Here is a 23,956-nt window from a genome sequence, read left to right as displayed (position 1 = left end):
GTGGGATGTTCCTGGACCGGGGCACGAACCCGTGTCCCCTGCATCGGCAGTTGGACTCTCAACCACTGCGCCACCAGGGAAGCCTCTTCTTATTTTTTAATTGAATTGTTTGGGGGTTTTTTGCTGTTGAGTTTTATGACTTCTTTATATATTTTGGGTATTAACCCCTTATCAGATATATGGTTTGCAAATATTTTCTCCTGTTCATAGGTTGCCTTTTCAGTTTGTTGGTTTCCTTTGCTGTGCAGAAGCTTTTTAGTTAAATGTAGTCCCACTTGTTTATTTTTGCTTTTGTTGCTTTTGCTTTTTCTGTCAGGTTCAAAAAATCATCTCCTAGACCCATGTCAGGAGGTTACTGCCTATGTTTTCTTCTAGGAGTTTTATGGTTTCAGGTCTTACTTATGTTCAAGTCTTTAATCTATTTTGAGTTAATTTTTGTGTCCATTGCTCCTTTCTGAGTTTCATCATTGCCTGTCTCAGAGGCCCTCCTTCCTTGGATGGGATAGATTTATTCAGGAGCAGTTTTTGAGCACTTGCCATGTGCCAAGCTTTGTTTTAGAAGCTCTGGAGGATACAAGTTATGGAGACAGATGTTTAGAGCTGCAAAATGTGTGTCAAGTGCTGTTGTTGATATATAGGCAGTGGGCTGTGAAGCATAGCAGGAGGAGAGGTTAGAGTAATTTCAGTTTAGAAGCTCAGGTGATGCTCCTTCAGTGGCAGGGCCATTTGTTCTGAGTTCAACAGATAAGAATGGGTTGCAGATGGGAAAAAAAGGAAGGTAGTCTGACTGGTGGAAGGGAATAGAAGATCCACTGCAATTTCTGGCATAATATCTGACAGAGACTAGTATCTGAAATATATAAACAACTTTCCATCTCAACTGTTCTCTGCTTTTGAATATTTGGCACTTTCATTTTATTAGTCTTGTCTCAATAGCAGGCTGATGCTGGGAGTTTTAGTAATCTCTAAAATCTCTATCCAGTACTCCCCCCTTATCTGTGGGGCATACATTCTAAGACCCCCAGTGGGTGCCTGAAACTGTGAATAATACTGAACCCTGTGTAGTTGTCCCTGGGTATCTGTCGGGGATTGGCTCCAGGACCCCTGTGGATACCAAAATCTGCAGATGCTCAAGTCTCATACATAAAATGGCATAATACAGTAGGCCTCCTGTAACTGCGGGTTCTTCATACAGAGGACCAACTGTGTATATGCCATGTCTTTTTTACATACATACCTATGATAAAGTTTAATTTATAAATTAGGCACAGTAAGAGAATATCTAAATTGCCAGCATCACTCCTCTTGCACTTTGGGGCCATTATGAAGTAAAATAGGGGTTACTTGAACACTAGCACTGCAATACCGCAATGGTCAAATCTGATAACTGAATCAGCTACTTAGTAATAGGCAGGTAGCATATACAGAGGGATGATTTACATCTGATCAGAGTGAGATGGCTCAAGTTTTCATCATGCTACTCAGAACAGTGCACAATTTAAAACTTAAGAATCGTTATTTCTGGAATTTTCCATTTAATATTTTCAGACCATGGTTGACAAGGAAACAGAAACTGCAGAAAGGGAAACTGCAGATAAGGGGGGATGACAATAATTTTCAGTGTTCTTTTGTTTTCTAGTATAATCCTCAGGTGGCATTTTTGTTTTCTGTTTGTTGTCAGATGCCGGGATCAACACTGACAGTGAGTTAACACCAACATGGGGAGTTTCTGAAGAAAGAGATATGATGATGTTACATGGGCCACAGAAGAATGTTCTTAAGAGAAACAGCTTCCTAGAAACATGTGAACTGGAGAAGCACCAGGAAATCCCTACAGTGAAAAATATTAGAGGAAAGGTTCCAAGAATCCACTATGATAGGAAACCCTTCAGATGTGAGGAATGTGGAAAATGCTTCAGCTATTTTTCTTACTATGTTAGACACCAGAGAATCCACACTGGGGAGAAACCCTTTGAGTGTAATGAGTGTGGAAAAGCCTTTAATGGCAATTCTTCATTAATTCGACATCAGAGAATCCACACTGGAGAGAAACCCTATCAGTGTGAAGAGTGTGGGAGAGCTTTTAATGATAATGCAAATCTGATCAGGCATCAGAGAATCCACAGTGGGGACAGACCCTATCTCTGCAAGGAGTGTGGAAATGGTTTCGCCAGTAGTTCTGAGTTTGTCATACACCAGAGAATTCACACTGGGGAGAAACCCTATGAGTGTAATGAGTGTGGAAAAGCTTTTGTTGGTAATTCACCACTGCTGCGACATCAGAAAATCCACACTGGAGAGAAACCTTATGAGTGTAATGAGTGTGGCAAAAGCTTCGGACGGACTTCTCATCTTAGTCAGCATCAGCGTATTCACACAGGGGAAAAGCCTTATTCTTGTAAAATATGTGGGCAAGCCTTCAATTTTCATACAAAACTAACTCGGCACCAGCGAGTCCACAGTGAGGTGAAACCCTTTGACTGTGTAGATTGTGGAAAAGCCTTTAGTGCTCAGGATCAATTAAAAAGGCATCTAAGAATCCACATTCAGGAGACTTCCTACGTGTGTGATGAGTGTGGAATAGTCTTTACTAGCAAAAGAAATCTGCTTCAGCATCAAAGAGTCCATACTAGAGAGAAATCCTGTGAATATGTCAAGTATGAAAAAACCTTTAGGACTTCTTCCCAGCTAGATCATATCCACCCTGGAGAGAAGCCAGTGCTGGATGTTGGATGTTTTGGCCTCCCAGAATTTTTTACCCCCTTTTACTGGTAATAGTACACTAAATTTCCTTTTGGATTCTGTCTTCCACTCAGGGGTAGAATTTGTGACACAGCCCCAGCTCAGCTGCAGATTCCTTCCCTCAAGCTATAGCTGTTGGTTCAGATGTCAGGAGATAATCCAAGATAGTCCAGTTAGAATCCCAGACTTGGCAAGAGTTAATAACCTTGTAAATGGTGAGTGTGGCCCTGGCACAACAACCAGATGGCAGACTGTGGCCTGGCAATCCTTTCGCCTTCCAGTTGTTAACAAACTTTTGACACTCCTACTCATTAAGATCTTAATCACTCATGCTCGTTAAGCAGCTGGGCCTCCTAATGGACAGTTTCACAGTGGCTGAATGGTATTGGAGAGCCACGTGCACCCATGTGGACTTTGGAAAGCCTGCCAATTATTAATTCCATGGTATTGAATAATCCTCGAACCTCCCAGTACTTCACTGAACAAGAATTTTCTACCACCCTTAGCATTTGGTGTCTGCTCTTTGTCGTGGAGAGAGGAGACTGGAAAAATGAGCAACGTTTGTTCTTTAGCAGTGGTTGATTAATGTGGCTGGGGGGCAGGCATGAATCCCCAGGAACAAGAGTGAGGTCTGTGTGCCTTCCTAGGGCACATGAGCTATTCTGGGCCAGTCTCTGAGATGCAAGGACCTTGCATCTTAGATGGCTGGCTGCAGCCCCTGACCCTAAGTGAATCCCTTTCTACCTTGTGCTCCAGATTCTGTGCTGTGCAGTGGGTGGTCAGTGACAGGGAATCTGCTGCTTTCACCGAGCCAGCATCTGTCCTCATGTCCAAGTGCAGCACCTCAGCTTTCCTTTGGGAGCTACACCTTACCTGCTTCCAGTCCAAATAGTTTCAGAGGGCTGACCCCACATTCCACCCACCTGGCCGATCCCCCCCGCTGACCCCACATTCCACCCACCTGGCCAATCCCACCTTCCATCCTCTGATTGCTGTGATCAGTGCAAGGATGAGAATGTTATCCAAGCCAGGCCAAAGGCATTCCAAGCCATGAGTTTTCAGGGAAGCCTACTGAAGGAGAAACCATTCCCAGTATGGACTTTGAGCTTGTGTCATCTTGGAGTTGCTGGATGCAATGAGAGAAACTGTGCCTGTGAATGGGACCACAAGGCACTCAGTAGGCTGATGGTCAGAGAGGGACCAGGTTACACTACAAGCATGTGAGCCCTGGGACCTCACACCTCTGAACCCAGTTTTCAACTTGTAAGGATTAATTTCTGTCATTTAAAATATTTATTTTACTTGAGTAAGCGTGTCTAGTCCCTTGTAATCAAATAAGTCCTGACACATCAGGATCATTTTTAAATTTTATTTATTTACTTTTGGCTGCATTGGGTCTCCATTGTTACATGTGGGCTTTCTTTAGTTGCGGTGAGTGAGGGCTGCTTTTCATTGCGGTGCATGAACTTACTGCAGTGGCTTCTCGTTGCGGAGCACAGGCTCTAGGCGTGTGGGCTTCAGGAGTTGTGGCACTCGGGCTTCAGTAGTTGTGGCTTGCAGGCTCTAGAGCGCAGGCTCAGTAGTTGTGGCACATGGGCTTAGTTGCTCCACAGCATGTGGGATCTTCCCGGACCAGGGCTCAAACCCGTGTCTCCTGCATTGGCAGGCAGATTCATAACCACTGCGCCACCAGGGAAGCCCACATCAGGATCATTGATTCCTGAGACTCCCTCTGGCATGGTGTCCTCATTGGGCGGGGCATGTCTGGGGAAGATAAAGACACTGGGTGGGGTCAGATTTAAGGGGAGCTGCCAGACAACTCTGTCCCTGTTTTCTCTGTGTCCCAGGAGAGGGAAATCCCAGAACACAGAGAGGAGAACTAGCAAAGAGAAAGGGTCACAGGATGGTTAATTGGTCTGCTTGTATTTTCCATATTACATGTGGTGTTTTGCACCTGTTGAAATCATCCAAAACATCTGCCAGAAACTCCTGACAGTCTATATACTTATTGGACTCCTACACTAAAATAATCCATGAAAATCTATCAACGTATTTTACCTCTAACAACTGGCGATTCTTTAAGGACAAATATCTTCAGACTTCCAACAGAGTCAGTTGCATTTATTGCCAGGCAACTTTTATCAACCTCATTGCTTTTTTGTTTTTAAAAGCCCCTCTTTCTCTTCCCCAGAAATTCTTTTGTTAAAGCAGGAAGGTAGATAGATGTGAGCAGAGAAAGGGGGGCGTGGGCCAGATGGCAGGAAACCATGCGTCTTGTAAAAGGTGGGGGTGGGGTGGGGTCCTTGGAACCTCCAAACTGGCAGGAAACCATACATTTTGGGATAAGTGTCCTGGAGGCAAAGAAAGGTAGGAAAAGGCGGGAATCTGGTGTCCGAATGTAACCTTTTGCTCATTATGCTCTTATTACAATAAAATTAGCCTTGCAGATAAGAAGTACCCATCATGCACAGAAGCCGTGACACTTCTGATCAAGGCTAAATAAGGACAAAAATTCCTCCTCCTCCCGGGAAGGTGGAGCTGGGGTGAAAATCAGGGAATATGACCCCCAAATCCCTCCCTCCCCAATGAACATTACACCCCATGTAACCGGCTTGCTGAAAAAACTCAGGGCAGCTACTCACCTGAGCCTGCCCGCTCTCCCCAAGAGCGTACTGTAGCTTAAATAAATCCTCACTTTACTTTCTTGACCTCCCTGTCTCATCTCTGAATTCTGCCTGGGATGAGGCAAGAGCCTTTCACTTTCAGGGTTACCTGAATCTCTGTCTCCCAAACAGCAATTCTTAAGACCCCAAATAAATTCTTTTCCTGTTTGTTGTCTCCTGCATTATGTTATTTTTTTTTGGTTGACACACTTAGCAATATATATGTAGAGTCATCTCTGTCTTTGCTTGGGCTTGTGGTTCGTTTCTTTCTATTGCTAAATTGTATTCCATTGCATATATAGGAGAGGAAAAATAATTTTTCCTCTACCCTTCTTTGTTCTTGGTTCAGATCCCACCCTGTAACGACCTCATAAAAATCAACTTCTAATGGGTTTATATTGTTCCATGTTGGCAGTTTTAAAAAAATTAATCAGCCAAAAATAATTCTTATATCAAACAGGCATATTTGGGGGTCCATATGCTCTTACCCTTGACATGTAGGTGCCCCAATAATCTTACGCATTCATCTACAGAAGAACATCCTAATATCTTTAAGCTTTTAGCCATTATGAATAGAACTTGTGTATAATTTTATGGTAGTTTTTGTTTGAACAGTTTTTCAAAGCAGTTGTCTAAATACTAGAGGTCTGATTTTTCTATCCCATGCTAAGACTTTTTTAGTTTTGGAAACAACTGCCAAACTGTCTTCCAGAGTGATTGTACCTGTACACCAGCAGAGAAGGAAAGTTCCTGTTGTTCTTCCCCCAGTTGATATTGTCATTTTTTGGAGTTAGCAGTTCAAATAGGTGTGCAGTGCTAGCTCGTTGTTATAATTTGTATTTCCCTAATGGTATATGATGAGTATATTCTTGTATGCCTGTTTACACTCTGTATATCTTCTTTGGCCAGGAGTCTGTTCTGATCTTTGCCCATTTTTAATGAGGCTTTTTGTTCTAGGGTTCTTGGGAAAATTTGATTATAAATCCTTTATTAGCTATGTGCTTGGCAAATATTTTTCTCTCAATTTGTGGTTTTTCTAATTTTATAAAATCCACATTATTAACTTTTTTTTGTTGATAGGCTTTTGGTGGTGTGTGTTAAGTCATCTCCACACCCAAGGTCCTGTAGATTTTTTTTCCATTTTCTTCTAGAACTTTTATAGTTTTGTAATTTAAGTTTGTGGACAATTTTGGGTGAGTTTGGGTATAAGTTGTAAAGTTTGTGTCAATATTCATTTCATTCCATGTGTTTTCTAATTAATTACCTGGAGAGTAGTGTCCAGTTTTCCCAATACCATTTTTTCAGGGGACTGTCCTTTCCCTGTTGTATGTTCTTGGCCCTATTGTCATGAATTAACTAACCACACACATGTGGGTTTATTGCTGGGCTCTCTATTCTGTTCCTTTATTCTGTGTGTCTGTGTTTGTGACAGTTCCACACTGTTTTGGTTACCTTAGTTCTGTGATACAGTTTGAAGTCAGAGGGGGAGATGCCTCCAACTGTTTTCTCAGAATCCCTTTGGCCATTCAGGGTCCTTTGTGGTTCCATACAAGTATTATTATTTCTAGTTTTATGAAAAACACCATTGGAAATTTAATCAAGATTGCATTGAATCTGTAGATGGCTTTGGGTAGAATGGACATTTTAGTAATAGTAATTCTTCCAATCCATGAGCACAGAATATTTTTCTATTTATTTGTGTCTTCTTCCATTTTTAAAATCAGTGCTTTATAGTTTTCTGAGTACAGGTCTCTCATGTCCTTGGTTAATTTATTCCTAGGTATTTTGTTCTTTCTGATGAAGTTATAAATGGGATTTTCTTAATGTCTCTTTCTAGTGGTTCATTATATATTTTTTTTAAAGGTTAGACTTTATTTCATTACCTAGATACTATTTTTATTCCCTGGGAATTGTTAATGGGCTTTGCCAGTGACAGTTACATCTTTAGGGCACTTTACAGTTTACTCTTACATTTATTTTTTATTTTTTTTTGCGGTACGCAGGCCTCTCACTGTTGTGGCCTCCCCCAGGCTCCGGACGCGCAGGCTCAGCGGCCATGGCTCACGGGCCCAGCCTCTCCGCGGCATGTGGGATCCTCCCGGACCGGGGCACGAGCCCCCGTCCCCTGCATCGGCAGGCGGACCCTCAACCACTGCGCCACCAGGGAGGCCCCTAGTGGTTCATTATTAGTGCATAGATACTTAACTGATTTTTGTATATTGATTTTATAGTCTGCAACTTCACTAAATTTTATTCCAACAGGGTTTTTTTTTTTGTGGAGTGATGTGGAAAGTTGTAATTCTAAAATCCCACTGTTTCTACTGTATCCCAGGTCATCCATAACACCCAAGACATGGTGGCTCCTAGTGTAATCTTCTTACGGTGTCTCTTAATAACATGTGGACTCCTACAAGGCCAATTAACATCACAACTTTTGTTGAATTGAATCTGGGTAAGTCTTGGCATTTATAATGAAGTTCGATGTGTTCTGTTTTTCTGGCATGGTATTGACATGGTTGTTTTGAAAAGTACTTTACTTTCTAGTAATTTCACACATACAGAAAATTTTCCACAAAGGTAAAAAGTATTCACATTTGCCACTTCACACAAAATACTCCAGTGTGTTTTACCCAAAACAGGGATACTCTCCCTGAAAACCAGCACATAACCTCCAAATCAAGAAATTATATGGTACCCACATTATAATTTAATCCACAAGCCCACTTTAACTTTCACCAGCTGTCCAAATGTTTGAAAGTATCTTTTTCCATTCTGATCCAGTTTTCTTTTTTTTGGAATGATTACTTAGATTTTCCCTTATTTTTATAACCTTAATGGGTTTAAGGCACACAAGACAAGTATGTGATCAGGGTGGCCTTTTCTGTATGGATTTTTTCAGGACGGATGTTTTCAGTGTTCATCCATGTTATAACACTTATCAGTACTTAATTCATTTTTCCCCACTGTTATTAAAAATACATGACATGACATTTACCATTTAAATATTTTAAGTGTACAGTTCTGTGGCATTAGCTACCTTCATACTGTTGTACAAATATCCTCACCATCCATGTCCAGAACTTTAAAATTCTTTCTCAAGTGAAACTCTATCCATTCACTCACAGCCCTCCACCCCTGGAAACCACATTCTTTTTGTCTCTGAATTTGACTTCTCTGGACTGACTTACTTCACTCAGCATGGTGACTTCAAGGTTCATCCATGTTGTGGCATGTATGAGAATTACTTTAGCTTTAAAGGCTGAATCATGTCCTATTGTATTTATTCGTTCATACCATATTTTGTTTACCCATTCATCTGTTGATGGGTACTTGGGTTTCTGCCACCTTTTGGCTACTATGAATAATGCTGATATGAATATGGTTGTACAAATATCTGTTTCAGTTTCTGCTTTCAAATATTTTGAGTATATATACTGAAGTAGAATTGACAGATCATATATTAATTGTCTGTTTAAGTTTTTGAGGAACTACCATATTGTTTTCCACAGTGGCACCACCATTTTACTTTATTCCTTTATATGGTATAGGTTAGTTTATGGATTTACCCATTTTATTTATCCATTCACCCTTTGAAGGACATTTTGCTTGTTTCTACCTTTTGGCTATTGTGAACTGCACTGCTATGAATATTTGTGTACAAGTTTTTGTTTGCACACCTGTTTTTATTTTTTAATTTATTTTTTATTGAAGTATAGTTGATTTACAATGCGTTAATTTCTGCTATACAGCAGTGATTCAGTTATACATATATATTTTTAAAAAAATATTCTTTTCCATTATTGTTTATCATAGGATACTGAATATAGTTCTCTGTGCTATACAGTAGAACCTTGTTTATCCATTCGATATATAATAGCTTACATCTGCTCACCCCAACCTCCCACTCCATCCTTCCCCCACCCCCCTCCCCCTTGGCAACCACAAGTCTGTTCCTCATGTCTGTGAGTCTGTTTCATAGATAGGTTCATTTGGGTCATATTTTAGATTCCACATATAAGTGATATCATATGGTATTTGTCTTTCTGCCTTACTTCACTTAGTATGATAATCTCTAGTTGCATCTGTGTTGCCGTAAATGGCATTATTTCATTCTTTTTTATGGCCGAGTAGTGTTCCATTGTGTATATGTATCCCATCTTCTTTATCCATTCATCTGTCGATGGACATTAAGGTTGTTTCCATGTCTTGGCTGTTGTGAATAGTGCTGCTATGAACATAGGGGTGCATGTATCTTGTTGGATTAGAGTTTTGTCTGGATATATGCCCAGGAATGGGCTTGCTGGATCATATGCTAGTTCTATTTTTAGTTTTCTGAGGAACCTCCTTGCTGTTCTCCATAGTGGCACACCAACTTACATTCCCACCAACAGTGTAGGAGGGTTCCCTTTTTCCACATCCTCTCCAACATTTTGAATACCTGTTTTCAAGTTTTTGGGGTCTATAGGAGTGGAGTTGTTGTACCATGTGATAATTGTATTTTTATCTTTTATTGGAAATGCCAAACTATTGTACACATAAGCTGCACCATTTTCCATTTCCACAAGCAATGTTGGGTTTCAATTTCTCTACAGTGTTCACATTTGTTAATTTCTGTTTTTTGATTATAACCATTTTAGTATGTGTGAAGGAGTACTGGATTATGGTATTACTTTGCATTTCCATCACAACAACTGATGTTTTACACCTTTTCACATGCTTGTTGATTATTTGCTTTTCTTGTCTGGAGACAGGTCTATTCAAGTCATTTTCCATTTTAAGATTTGTGTTGTCTTTTTATTGATGTTTTGTAAACGTTCTTGATATATTCTGAAGAACAGATTCTTGTCTGATACAATACAATGTGCAAATATTTTCTTCCTTTCTGCTGGCTGTGTTTTCACTTTTTGAACATCATCTTTTGATGCACAAAAGTTTTTAAAATTGAGGAAATATAATCTATCCATTATTGCATGGTTATTGTAACCTTCTGCCTTTGCTTCTCTGTAACTTGCGATTCCAAATGTAAGATGCCAGCCTACCACCTCTGTCCTACATTGAATTCACTGCTTGCTCCCTTTAGATTACAGATATAGTAGTTTTACTATTGTTAGCTATTACCACCATGGGAAAGAACTTACAGAGTCCAGTATTTATGTATGGCACATTTTGCCTTTGCTCTACAGGGTCCATTTATTTCCATAGTTACTTAAGTCAGTACCTTTTACCCTATCAACAGTGAGTTTTTTTCGTACATTTCTAAATCAGTTAGATTCTTTGTCACATCTGTATTTCATCCTGTGACACTCCCATATCCTAAATAAATTGGATTATGACTTACTTGTTGGGTTGTAAAAACCCATGGGTTTAGATTAATGCATAGTGGCAAGTATCCATCACCAAAGTACCATATAGAACATTTCAACCCCCACACCATAACTTGTTTACCGTCCTTTTTTAAAAAATAAATTTATTTATTTTATTTTTGGGTCTTCGTTGCTGTGCACAGGCTTTCTTTAGTTGCAGTGAGCAGGGGCTACTCTTCATTGCAGTGCACGGGTTTCTCATTGCAGTGGCTTCTCTTGTTGCAGAGCACAGGCTCTAGGCGCACAGGCTTCAGTAGTTGTGGCTCGCGGGCTCTAGAGCGCAGGCTCAGTAGTTGTGGCACACAGGCTTAGTTGCTCTGTGGCATGTGGGATTTTCCTGGACCAGGGCTCGAACCCGTGACCTCTGCATTGGCAGGCAGATTCTTAACCACTGCACCACCAGTGGGAAGCCCTAACATCTTTGTTTTGCCTATTCCCGAATGTCATATAAGTGGGGTCATACAGTGTGTACCTCCTCAGACTGGATTCTTTCACTTAGCAATACTGTATACGTGTAAGATTAATCCATGTTTTTTGCAAGGGTTGATGGTTTATTCCTTTCTATGTCTGAATAGTATTCCATTGCATGTGTATGAGAGGAAAAATAATTTTCCCTCTACCCTCCTTGGTTCTTGCTTGAGAAGTGCCCCCCATAATAAAAGATTACCATCAGAAAAACAAAGAGAAGTTTAATAACATTTGTACTTCCTATATGCATGGGCGATGCCTAGGAAAAGTTAGTCCCTGAAATGGCCTAAGTCATCACCTTAAATACCATCTTCACCTAAAAACAAAAGAAGGGCTTCCCTGGTGGCGCAGTGGTTAAGAATCCGCCTGCCAATGCAGGGGACACGGGTTTGAGCCCTGGTCCGGTTAAATCCCACATGCTGCAAAACAACTAAGCCCGTGAGCCACAACTACTGAGCCCGCGTGCCACAACTACTGAAGTCCGTGAGCCTAGAGCCCGTGCTCTGCAACGAGAAGCCACCACAATGAGAAGCCCGTGCACCACGACGAAGAGTAGCCCCTGCTGACTGCAACTAGAGAAAGCCCGCACGCAGCAATGAAGACCCAATGCAGTCAAAAATAAATAAATAAAAATAAATTAAAATAATAAAAATTAAAAAAAAAAGAAAACAAGGATATGGTTGATACGCAGATTTAAGTCCCGGCCTTCTCCACTGATAAGTGTTTCATGAGATTTAGTCATCTGTCTATTCCTGGCACAGAGAGGGAGACAACTTTTTAAATGGAGATTTCCCTTATAAATGTAAATTTCCTTCACAAAAGTGTAATCTGGACTTGGTTTTCAGAAATCATCTTTTTTAAAAACAATCCATCAAGCCAAAATAATCCTTACACCAAACAGGCATACTTGGGGGTAGTATTTTCTGTTCCCCCAACATGGATGTACCCCGGTTTTCTTATGTGTTCATCTGTTGAAGGGGGCACACTGATTTAAGTTTTCAGCCGTTCTGAATAGAGATGCTATGCTTAATTGCATCCTCGTTTTTGTTTGGACCTAGTTCTGCAGAGCAGTTGTCTAAATACTGGAGGCAGGATGTTGGCTCTTTAGGTGAGATTTGTTTAGCTTTAGAAAAATCTTCCAAAATGTCTTGCAGAGTAGCTGTTTATTCATTTACTGGCAGGGAAGTATTGTTCCCATTGTTTCTCACACTCCATCAATTGGTAATGTCTTTTTTTTTTTTTTTGGAGTTCAGCAGTTTTAATAGTTGTGCAGTGCTATCTCATTGTTTTAATTTGTAAGTCCCTAATGATATATGATGTTGAGTATATTTTTGTATGCTTACTTACTATCTACTTTGGCCAGGTCTCCATTCAGATTTTACCCATTTCTAATGGGGTTGTTTGTTCTATAGTTCTTGATATAATTTGAGTACAAATCCTTTATAAGTGTTTTGCAAATCTTTTTCTTTCCATTTGTGGCTTGTCATGGGATTTGGGGCTCCATTTGAGTCTGAATTTTCAAATTTAGTGGATTCATCAGACCTGCCAGCTGAGAGCAGGGCCTCCAGTGGAAGGTAAGTGGCTGAGGCGTGCACTTCCCAAATGGCCACCAGGTGGAGCCAAGTCCACCTCTCTGACTTTCGAGGCTAGTGCGTGTTCAGCTGGAGGACTTGATTCCATGCAGCTGACTGGGGCTTGGTCTTCTCAGGATTCTCCAGGGCTTTGGCTTCCGGACAATGACTGGCTGAGTCAACACAGACAGGAGTTTGGTCTCCTCCGAACATACTAGTCCGTGCAGACAGGAGCCAGTGTCTTCAGGACCTGCTGGGAGGCACCGCCGCGGGAGTAAAAGGTAAAGAAAAAGTGGGGAGAAGCTTCCTGTATGTGGCTGACTGCTGAAAGGGGGTCTGTTTTCAGAGAAGCCAGCAGACAATGGGCTTGATGTGGAAAACTGTGGATTTCAGGTCATTTTGTGTGTAGTGTAGACAGTTTCCAGTGTCTTTCTTTGGTGTGTGGTATCTAGTTTTTTTGGCATCAGTTTATTGAGGGGACTTTACCCCAGTGGATGTCCTTGGCAGCTTTGTCATAAATTAAGTGACCACATACATGTGGGTGTGTTTCTGGGTTCTCTGTTCTGTTCCTCTGGTACGGGTGCCTGTTTTTATGCCAATTCCACAGTTTTGGTTCCTGTAGCTTCAGTGTAGTTAGAAGTCAGGGCGCGAGTTCACTCCGGCTGTGCTATCTTCCTTAGGATTGCTTTGGCTATTTGGGGTCCTTTTTGGTTCCACACAGGACAGATAGGATTGTTTGTTCTGTTTCTGTGAAAAATGCCACTTTAATTATGTTAGAGATTGAATTGCATGTGTACACTGCTTTGGAGGGATGAACGTTTTAAGAATATTCTTCCAGTGCCTGATCACAGAATAGTTTTATTTGTGTCTCCTTCGGTTTCTCTATTAGTGTCTTACCGTTTTCATTGTGCAAGTTTTTCACATCATTGGTTAAATCTATACCTATAGGTAGTTGGTTCTTTTTGATGCAGCTGTAAATGGGGTTGTTTTCTTAATTTTTCTTTCTGATACTTATTAGTGTATAGAAACTCAACTGATTTTTGTGTATTGCTTTTGTATCATGCAACTTTACTAAATTCATGTATTACTTGTAACTTTTGGCAGTTTGATGTGGAAAATTGTAATTCAAAAATTCCTTTGTTTCTACCACATCCCAGGTCATCCACAACCCCCAAGACACAGTGACTGACTGCTAATAATATAACCTTCCCACAGCACCTCTTAATAATACATGATTCCTACAAGAGCAATTAGCTTAACCATTTTGGGTGAAATGTATCTGGGTAGGGCTTCGCCTCATCATGAAGTTTGATGTCTTATCTATTCTTCTGGCATGGTGTTGACATGTTTTGAAAAGTTATTTACTTTCTTCTAACTTCCAACATACAGAAAACTTGCAGTAGCAGTACAATGTACTCTTTATCTGTAAGTTCAGATTCCCCAGTCATCACTGTTTTACCACATATGCCAATTTCAATGACTGCTTCCATTGTGTTCCACCCTAAAAAGGGACACTCTCCCAGGGAACACCCCTATAACCAACCCCCATATGAGAAATCATTACGGTTTTCACCTTCTAATCCAATCCACTGGCTCCACTTTTCACTTCCGTCACCTGCCCCAAAGCATGAAAATGTCTTTTTTCATTCTGACCCAGTTTTCTTTTTCTGGAAGCAATCTTGAGACTTCCCCTCATTTTCACAGCCTTGATGGATTTAAATCACACAAGGTGAGTATGATCTGGGTGGCCTTTTCTGCATAGCTTCTTTCTCTTAGGATGTTTTCAATGTTCATACATGTTGTAACTTGTACCAGTACTTCATTCACATTCTCCATTGTGATTAAATATCGAACATAACATTTACCACTTAAACCATTTAAAATATATAGTTCTATGACATTCACATTTATATTATTGTACAAATATCCTCACCATCCATCTCCTGTACTTGTTTTTTCCCAAGTGAAACTGCATCCATTAAACACTAACTCCCTTCAACCCTTGTCAACCACATTCTACTTTCTGTCTCTGAATTTCACTTCTCTGGATACCTCATAGAAGTGGGATCATATAATATTCATCCTTTTGTGACTGGGTAATTTCACTTAGCATAATGACTTTAAGGCTTATACATTTTGTAGCATGTGTCTGAATTTCCTTAGCTTTTAAGGTTGAATAATGTACCTTTGTGTATATTATCACATTTTGCTTATCAATTCATCTATCAGTGGACACTTGGGTTGCTTGCACCTTTTGGCCAGTGTAATGCTGCTGTGAATATGGGTGTACAAATATCTGTTTAACTCCCTCCTTTCAAACCTTTTGGGTATATACCCTGAAGTGGAAGTGATGAATCATACTTTGTTTTTGACGAACTGCCATACTGTTTTTCCACAGCAGATGGCACCATTTTGCTATATTTCTGTGTATGGCAAAATAATATGGAACTTTATAGATCTACCCTCTTTTGCTTATCCATTCACCCACTGATGGATATTTGAATTGTTTCTACCATTGGGCCAATGTAAGCAATGCTGCTATGAATATTCATGTACAAGTTTTTGTTTGAATTCCTGTTTTCAATTCTTTGTGGCATATATCTAGGCATTGAGTTCTTGAACCAGACTCTAATTGTATTTTACCTTTTTGGAGGAAATGCCAAACTAATCATTTCCACAAGCAATGTGTAAGGGTTCCAATTTCTCTACATTGTTGCCAGCATTTTTGTTTGTTCTTGATTATAACCATTTATTATATGTGAATGGATGCCACTTTGTGGTTTTAATTTGCATGTCCATCATAACATTAAAGAAATATACCTAAGAGGGTTTTATTAGACTCTCAAACCTCAGGATGCTGCTTAGTAGACATAGCTCTTGTATAACCAGAAACTATTCACATTCTCTTTAAACAAATTTTAAAAACCATTAAGCACAAAAACGATCCACCAAAATTCATTACAATATCACAACCACTCAATTAACCCAGTTAACCCAAGCCCGCCATAAATCTGTGAAGGTTTTGAAGAAAGACCCACAAAACTACCAAAATAGTACTTAAAACAAATACAGTGTGTGTCATCATTATTCTTAAATGCAATGTAATCAAGGCCAATGACTTGAAAAATCATCATTGTATTCCAGCTATAGGAACACTAATGACCAACATTTTAAAATCCCATCCATTAATCAGAATTGTTAATAATGCATATAATGATCTACCAGCCCCATCAAACAGCTCATCATGATGAAAATTTCATCCTTGCTTTATATTTAATTTTACAAATCTTGACAGGGTTATTTTTTTATTTTTATTTTTTGGCTGCGTTGGGTCTTCGTTGCTGTGCGTGGGCTTTCTCTAGTTGTGGTGAGCAGGGGCTACTCTTTGTTGTGGTGCTCAGGCTTCTCATTGCAGTCGCTTCTCTTGTTGCAGAGCACAGGCTCTAGGGCGCATGGGCTTCAGTAGTTGTGGCTCACAGGCTCTAGAGCGCAGGCTCAGTAGTTGTGGTGCACAGACTTAGTTGCTCCCCATGTGGGATCTTCCCAGACCAGGGCTTGAACCCGTGTCCCCTGCATTGGCAGGCGGATTCTTAACCACTGCGCCACCAGGGAAGCCCAACAGGGTTATTCTTAACAATACATCATATACATCAGGTACAGTAACTGCCTTCTCATCTATAACTCATATCACCGAAACATAAACTATGGATGAATTATCTGATATGTATATGCAAACAGACCTTTCCTATTCTTATTCTTTGCTTATTTATCCATGTAGGGCAAGGCCTGTATTATGGATCTTACACCTTCCTAGAAATATGAAACAATGGAATCATCCTACTATTTAAGGTAATAGTCCAGCATCCTTTTGAAGAACATCAGTCATTACAAGTCTCCTTTCAGTAATTCCTTACATTGGCATTAACCTAGTCAAATGACTCTTAGAAGGATTCTCAGTTGATAAAGCCACTCTTCCCCTATTCTTCACGTTCCACTTTATCCTCCTATTCATTATTGCAGCTTTAGCAGTTCTTCACCTATTATTCCTTCATGAAACAGGCTCTAGTAATCCAACAGGGATCTCATCCTATATGGACAAAATCCCACTTTATCCATACTACAAAATTAAGGATATCTTGGGTGCCTTGTTCCTATTTGTAATCTTACTAATACTAGTACTAGTCTCGACTGACCTTCTAGGTAGAGACAGTTATACTCCACCTAACCTCCTCAGCACTCTCCCTCACATCAAACGAGAATGATACTTCTTATTTTGATATGCAATTCTATGATCTATTCACAACAAATAGGAAGTGTACTAGTATTAACCATCTCATTCCTAATTTGATTGATTGTCCCAGTACTTCATACAGTGAAACAATGAAGTATAACATTATGACCTCTTAGCCAGCGTTTATTCTGAGTACTTGTAGGGGACCTATTAACAGTAACATGGATTGGAAGATAAACCATTGATCACCCATTTATTATCATCGGGCAAACAGCATCTATTCTATACCTTCTTATAATTATAGTCCTTATACCACTAACAAGCATTATTGAAAATTACCTCCTAAAATGAAGAGTCTTTGTAGTATATTTATTACTTTGTTCTTCTAAACCAGAAAAGGAAAACAACGTTTTTCCCTAAGACTCGAGGAAGAAGCTCCAGCCCCACCATAAACACCCAAAGCTGAAATTCCACTTCAACGATTTTCTGAACAACTTGCTTATGGGACATTAACACTGTCTTTAAGTACTGTGTAAGTATTTAAAAATGACATCTTGAAAACTAACATTACTATGTACTTTGTGCATTTTGTGCCCTTCCACATATGTAAGTATATACACCTTCTTATGCATAATACATGATATGTAATCATAAATTAATTATCCCATGTATATAAGCAAGTACATCAGCCTATTGATATTACATACACATTAAACAGTTCAACTCACATTAGATTCCGGGGTAATTGAAGTGATTGATATTATACAGGACATATGTTTATTAATCACACATATCACATAAAGTCAAATCATTTCCAGTCATCATGCTTATCACAACCGATAACCAGAGCTTAATCATCAAGCCACAATCAACCCATCCACAAACATGCCTCTCTCCTCGTTCTAGGCCAATGAACTATGAGGATTTCTATAAATGAACTATATCTGGCATCTGGTTCTTACTACTTCAGGACCCTCTCACCTAAAATTGCCTACTCTTTCCTCTTCAATAATATACCTCGATGGACTAATGACTAATCAGCCATGTTCACACATAACTGGTTTCATGCTTTTGGTATTTTTAAATTGGGGGGCATGCTGTGACTCAGCTTTGGCCATCAGAGGTCTTAACACAGCTGAGAGACTTGTAGCTGAGCTTGCATTGAGTATTATTTTCCAACATCACCTACCATAATATGTTATTGCGTCAATGGTCACAGGATATAGAGCAATTACACACACACCACACAGGCACACTCATATCTGGTAAACAGCTTGCTTAATCAAACCCATACCCCACTAATTCTCATACTTCATACACCATTATCACCCTGCCAAACCCCCAAAACAAGTCAAAGCATGTAAGATTCAACCAACACTCACCTAACAAACATACTGCCCTCACTTCACTGGTGGGGGGATGGGGGGATTTGATTATATTGCGCGTACACCCCTCCTACCGTCTCACTGTGGTGTATTCCTTATGCCTTTAGATGGAGAAGATATTTTTCGGTAGGTTCCAGTCTTGTTTTTAATCAGTGGTTGTTCAGCAGTCAGTTTTGATATTGGTGTGTTTGATATTGGTGTGTTCATGAGAAGGAGGTAAGCTCAAGGTCCTTCCACTCTGCCGTCTTGAAAGCCTCCAACATAGCTTTTTTTTTTTTTTTTGCGGTACGCAGGCCTCTCACTGTTGTGGCCTCCCCCAGGCTCCGGACGTGCAGGCTCAGCGGCCATGGCTCACGGGCCCAGCCGCTCTGTGGCATGTGGGATCATCCCAGACCCGGGCATGAACCCATGTCCCCTGCATCGGCAGGTGGACTCTCAACCACTGCGCCACCAGGGAAGCCCCAACATAGCTTTTAATGGATTAACAATTTTGGTTGGGGTAACCTTGGAGAATAAAACATCGGAGTGATTAAAATTTAGACCAGCTAGTCAAAATGCTTTATCGCTATTGATCCAAAATACTGATAAGTGGAATAAGTTACCCTAGGGGTAGCAGCACAATTGTCGAGTTCATACTGATGATAAGGTTTATGACCTTGATGCTGGATCGGTACATCCCAATAGTACAACTGCTATTAACGGTCTCTTCAGTGATTAGTAAAGTCCTGTTTGATCTGAGTTCAGACTGGAGTAATCCCAGTCGGTTTCTATTCTATATTTCTTGCAGTATGAAAGAACAAGAGAAATAAGGCCTACTTTACAAAATGTCTTCAAACTAATTGATGATATAATCTCAATTCAATTAATTTTTCATACCCCACTATAGAACAGGGTTTGTTAGGGTGGTAGGGCCCGGTAATTGTGTAAAACTGAAACCTTTATCCGCAGAGGTTCACGCCCTTTTCCTACGGAAATATTTATAATCTGCATTCGTTCACTAATTCTACTTTTACTAGCTGTAGCATTCCTCACATTAATGGAACGGAAATTCCTAGGCTATATACAAATCCAGAAAGGGCCACACATCGTCAGCCCTTATGGATTATTATAACCCATAATACAGTCAGATTATTTATTAAAGAAACACTATGACCATCAATCTCATCAATTTCTGTATTTATTATCGCACCAAGTCTAGTCTCAAGCCTGGCTCTCACAAGATGAATTCCTCTCCCCCTACCCTTTCCACTAGTTAAGATAAACCTAGGTGTACTATTTACACTAGCTATATCAAGCCTAGCCATTTTTTCCATCCTCTGATCTGGATGCACTTTGGATTCAAAATACACAGTCATCGGAGGTCTCCATGCAGTAGCACAGACAATCGCATATGATGTAACAGTAGCAATTATTCTCTTATCCGTGTTCTAGTGATAAATGATCATTTACACTTTCAGCAGTAATTATTACACAAGAATACCTATGACTAATTTTCCCATCCTGACCCCTAGCCAGAATGTGATTTATCTCTACTCTAGCAGAAACCAACAGAGTCCCATTTGATTTAACCTGTATTCGGCTTCAATGTCGAAAATGTAGCAGGCCTATTCACCCTGTTCTTCCTAGCAGAATATGTCAACATCATTATAATCAATATTTTCACAACAATCCTATTTTTAGGAGCATTTAACAACCCCTACATGCTAGAATTCTATACAGCCAATGTCATCATTAAGACACTTCTCCTAACAATCTCCTTTCTATGAATTCAAGTATCCTGCCCACAGTTTTGATAAGATCAGCTTTATATATCTCTTATGAAAAAATTTTTACCACTAACATTAGCTCTATGTGTATGAGACGTTTCACTACCTGTCATCACATCAGGAATCCCACCACAAACGTAAGAAATATGCCTGACAAAGAGTTATTTTGATAGAGTTAATAATAGAGGTTTAAACCCTCTTATTTCTAGAATCATAGAAATTGAACCTACCCTTAAGAATTTTAAATTCTTCATGGTAAAGTCAGTTAACTAGCTATTGGGCCCATACCCCAAAAATATTGGTTTATATCCTTCCAGTACTAATAAACCCTCGTGTGTTTACTATCATTCTACTAACCATTATCTCAGGAATTATAATTGAAATAACAAGCTCACACAGGGTACTATTATCCCCATTCTAATTAAAAAAAAAATTTAACCCATAAGTGTGAATAATAAATAGCACAAATACCAGTAGAAAATCTAAGGCAACCCAGTTATCTAATACTACTTGGGCTAAGGAATATAGGGATATCTGTTGTGCTGCAGTGCAATCTTTTTGGCTGTTTGACCAGTAGTGGCTGATAAATTTCTGATCATCTTTTTGTTTACATACACTCCTGCATTAGGAACCAAGATTCCCAAAAGATTTGCCACTGGTATCTTGGTATTTTGCTAACACAGATTGCTTGACTCTTTAATGAAGAGAGAAAGGAGATTCATTTATTTCCTGATGTATAGACAATGGGATAACATAATATTCTAATGAATATATACCTTCTATTTGTCAGCTATTAAGACATTTTTCAATTAAGTAAGGGACAGAGGGAGGGGGTCCTGGGGTAAGTACTGCTCAGTCTCTAGGGACTGAAGATAGTATCAGACAAGGAATGGCCATATTCATACGTTGAAGAATTTAAACCTGAAAGATTAGGTCAGAGAGAGGTTGGTCTGGGTGAGTGGTAACATTAGCAACATCTGTAAAGTCAGTGGCAGGTATTATGAGGGGCCTATCCCAGTAGCTATGCTTTGTGACAACTTTACTAAAGAATTTTCTTTCCATCCTCAATATTGGGGCAAAAGTATAGCTAGAAGTAAAAGAGTAACTTTCAGTTTTGATAGGGAGACAAACATTTGAATAACAGTTCAATTGAACTAGTAGGATGGGTCTTACAGGCTTGGTCTGGATTCTTGGGTCAGCTGTCCACCACTGTTGTCATCGTCTTCTCGTCCTGGCTTGATGGTTGTTTTAAGGTGAGTTTGAGGTCAGCAGTCCCCTCTACAGACCAGTCTGATGCAGAGGCCCTTTTTAAGTGAGAAATAAAAATTGAAGAGTTAATTCCCTTCAGTTTTACTGTGCATGAGCCAGTTAAGAGTACCTGATAAGGATCCTTCCTTTTAGGTTTAAGATAGTCCTCTAAATGATATCTTTTCCAGTGTGCCCAATCTCCTAGGTGCAGGTCATGGAGCATCTGATCTTCACCTAAAGATAGAACACTGTGACCGGCGTCAGAAGCAAGCTTGGAATATCCTTTTAATAACTCAATTAAACTTTACAATAATATGACATAACAAAGTGGCATCTCGGATGTAGGCAGTAAGTACAACACCTCAGTACATATAAAACCTCAATATCCACAAAGGTATATCATTGAAACTTAATTTTTCTATATAAATTATCTTCATTTTGACCAAACATAGTCAAATTAAGACTAATTTGTTTGCAGAATAAATCTGGTTTCTATACACTTACCCTGATTATTTATGTAAGTGTAATTGATCATATAGGCCCTTTTAAATTTGGCTTTATTGCAACTTTTCATAAGAGATCTCAAATTGAACTTTTATAAGGCCTCTCAAAGCCAGGAAAGCCATGCCATTAGATTCTACCTGCAATACCTACAGATTTAGGTGGATTCCTCTCTAACTATGTTCCAGAATATCTTGAGGTTCTTATTTCTGCCAGGAAGTGGACTTCCTTTTTCACCTGGAAAGGCTGTGAGGAACCTAAGAGATTCTACATTCAGGAGGAATCGGGTAGAGAGAAAAGATAAATGCTTCAGTTCTGCTTACAAAGGAATAATTTACCAAATTGCTGTAAGTCATACTTTGCTTAAGGGGAAAGGTTTCCTCATATCTGGAGAACAAAGATGAAAAGCCAGTAATATATCAGACAAAAAATCATAAAAATTATAATCATATTTATAAGCTCATTCAATCCCATATAATTAATTTTTGCTCTGCTTGAGTCCAGTTTTCCCATTAGTTTTGGTGACCTTGCCTGATGATTGAGGATATTTTTTTAAAGTTTTTGAGGTTTTTGTTAAGGCTTATATGATTTGTCACGTGAAGTGGGTGCCCTGCTCACTGGAGATTGTGGAAAGTATACCCCAAGTGGAAAACACATTTTCCAGCAGTTTCTTTGTCATTGTGAGGGCACCAGCCTTGCAGCCAGGGAAAGCCTTAACCCATCAAATAGAAATGGGGCTTGCCAGGAAGCCAGGAAAAGCCAAGCAGCCGTCTTGGTTTCCCGTATCCCAGACTGTTTAATTCACAGCTATTGTTTACCCATCTTAATTTCTCTGATTTAGGAGCAGACTGTTGTCGTGTTATAAGGACATCAGGATGGCAAAAGTCTGACAATGAGGTGTTAATTTTTTGTAGACACCGAATGGACGTGCCATCAGCTCTGTTGTTGCCTCTGCATGAAAGAACAGAGCAACTACCTAATACTTGGGGGTTCAGTCCCTTTAGTGTGAGCCTCGACTTTGATGACAAACATTCTATGTCAGGACATATAAGATTTTCAGGAATTTCATGTAAGTTCTGGAACATTTACACTATATACTTATAGACATGAAGAAGGCTTCATGTTGACAGTGCTTCCCATGTAATATAATAGACCAAATAAGCATAATTAGTTGAATATCTCTCTCTTTGAGACACTTCAGGACAGTATCACTTCATTTTCCATTAACTAAATCCATTTTCTTTCTTCAATCCTCCTTTTACTGAAAACACACATCTTTTTTTCCCTTGAATACTCAAATGTTTACCTTATTATTTCTACTAACTTTAATTACATATATAATATTTAACCCTTGAAAACCTTAATCCCTAACAAAAACCAAGAAACAGTACATTGTGAACTGTTATACCAGCGTTTCCTGATTGGCAAGCTTATCAACATATTTCAACAACCTTTAGAAACATACATTTTCTCATAGCATGATTTCTTTTCTCAATGTGGTACAAGACATGTGTCCAATAAACCCAAACATCTTTAGTTTTTCTCTGATAAGACTAAGTAGGTAAATTTAGACATGCTGAGCAATTAATGTTTTAGTATTTTTATCTTAATTGGAAATGATCTGGATAGTTAGTGAATTCCCATCATTTAATTTAATTTAGCACAACTCCAAAGTTTCAAGTTACCCAAAATCTGGAGAAATTCTTTTTAGGTATACATACCATAAAGCATAATCATTTTTTTAAAAACGTAATCATTTTTAAAGAGTTCACCTAAAAGCTTTTATCCCATTTATCTCAATTTTATTACTTACGAAAATACCACCATACTAAGTTAATTTTCCTGTCGACAAATTTTTAACAGAGGTAGCATGAGCTTATTGACTTTTAGGAAACCTAGGTACCAAATAAAAGTATTATACTTCATACTGATGACCCTAAAGGCATGTTTGTATTAATCAAACCAACAACTTAAACTTATTTTCATGTACTGAAGATTAATCCTAGATCGCATGCTCC

General features: G+C 39.3%; 1 protein-coding gene across 17 annotated transcripts in view; it reads left to right on the top strand.

The window, feature by feature from the left end:
- ZNF19 (zinc finger protein 19) overlaps positions 1–23,956 on the top strand; it is a 134,627-nt gene that overhangs the window by 103,694 nt on the left and 6,977 nt on the right. For 12 of the 17 annotated variants that reach the window (XM_081216162.1, XM_081216160.1, XM_081216156.1 and 9 more), the window contains 4 exons: positions 1,682–2,771; positions 7,738–7,857; positions 12,945–13,088; positions 16,586–21,488. In XM_081216162.1, coding sequence (XP_081072288.1) covers positions 1,682–2,771; positions 7,738–7,777 — 1,130 coding nt within the window. In that variant the 3' untranslated portion in view covers positions 7,778–7,857; positions 12,945–13,088; positions 16,586–21,488. Of the gene's footprint in view, positions 1–1,681; positions 5,574–7,737; positions 7,858–12,944; positions 13,089–16,585; positions 21,489–23,956 lie in introns of those variants that run through there. The other 5 variants (XM_081216153.1, XM_081216154.1, XM_081216166.1 and 2 more) reach the window with 4 other exon arrangements.

This window comes from Mesoplodon bidens (assembly GCF_964165515.1).
Source record: "Mesoplodon bidens genome assembly, chromosome: 18".
Lineage (NCBI taxonomy): Eukaryota > Metazoa > Chordata > Mammalia > Artiodactyla > Ziphiidae > Mesoplodon > Mesoplodon bidens.
Note: the sequence above shows the minus strand (reverse complement) of the source record. Positions and strands in the feature narration are given on the sequence as shown.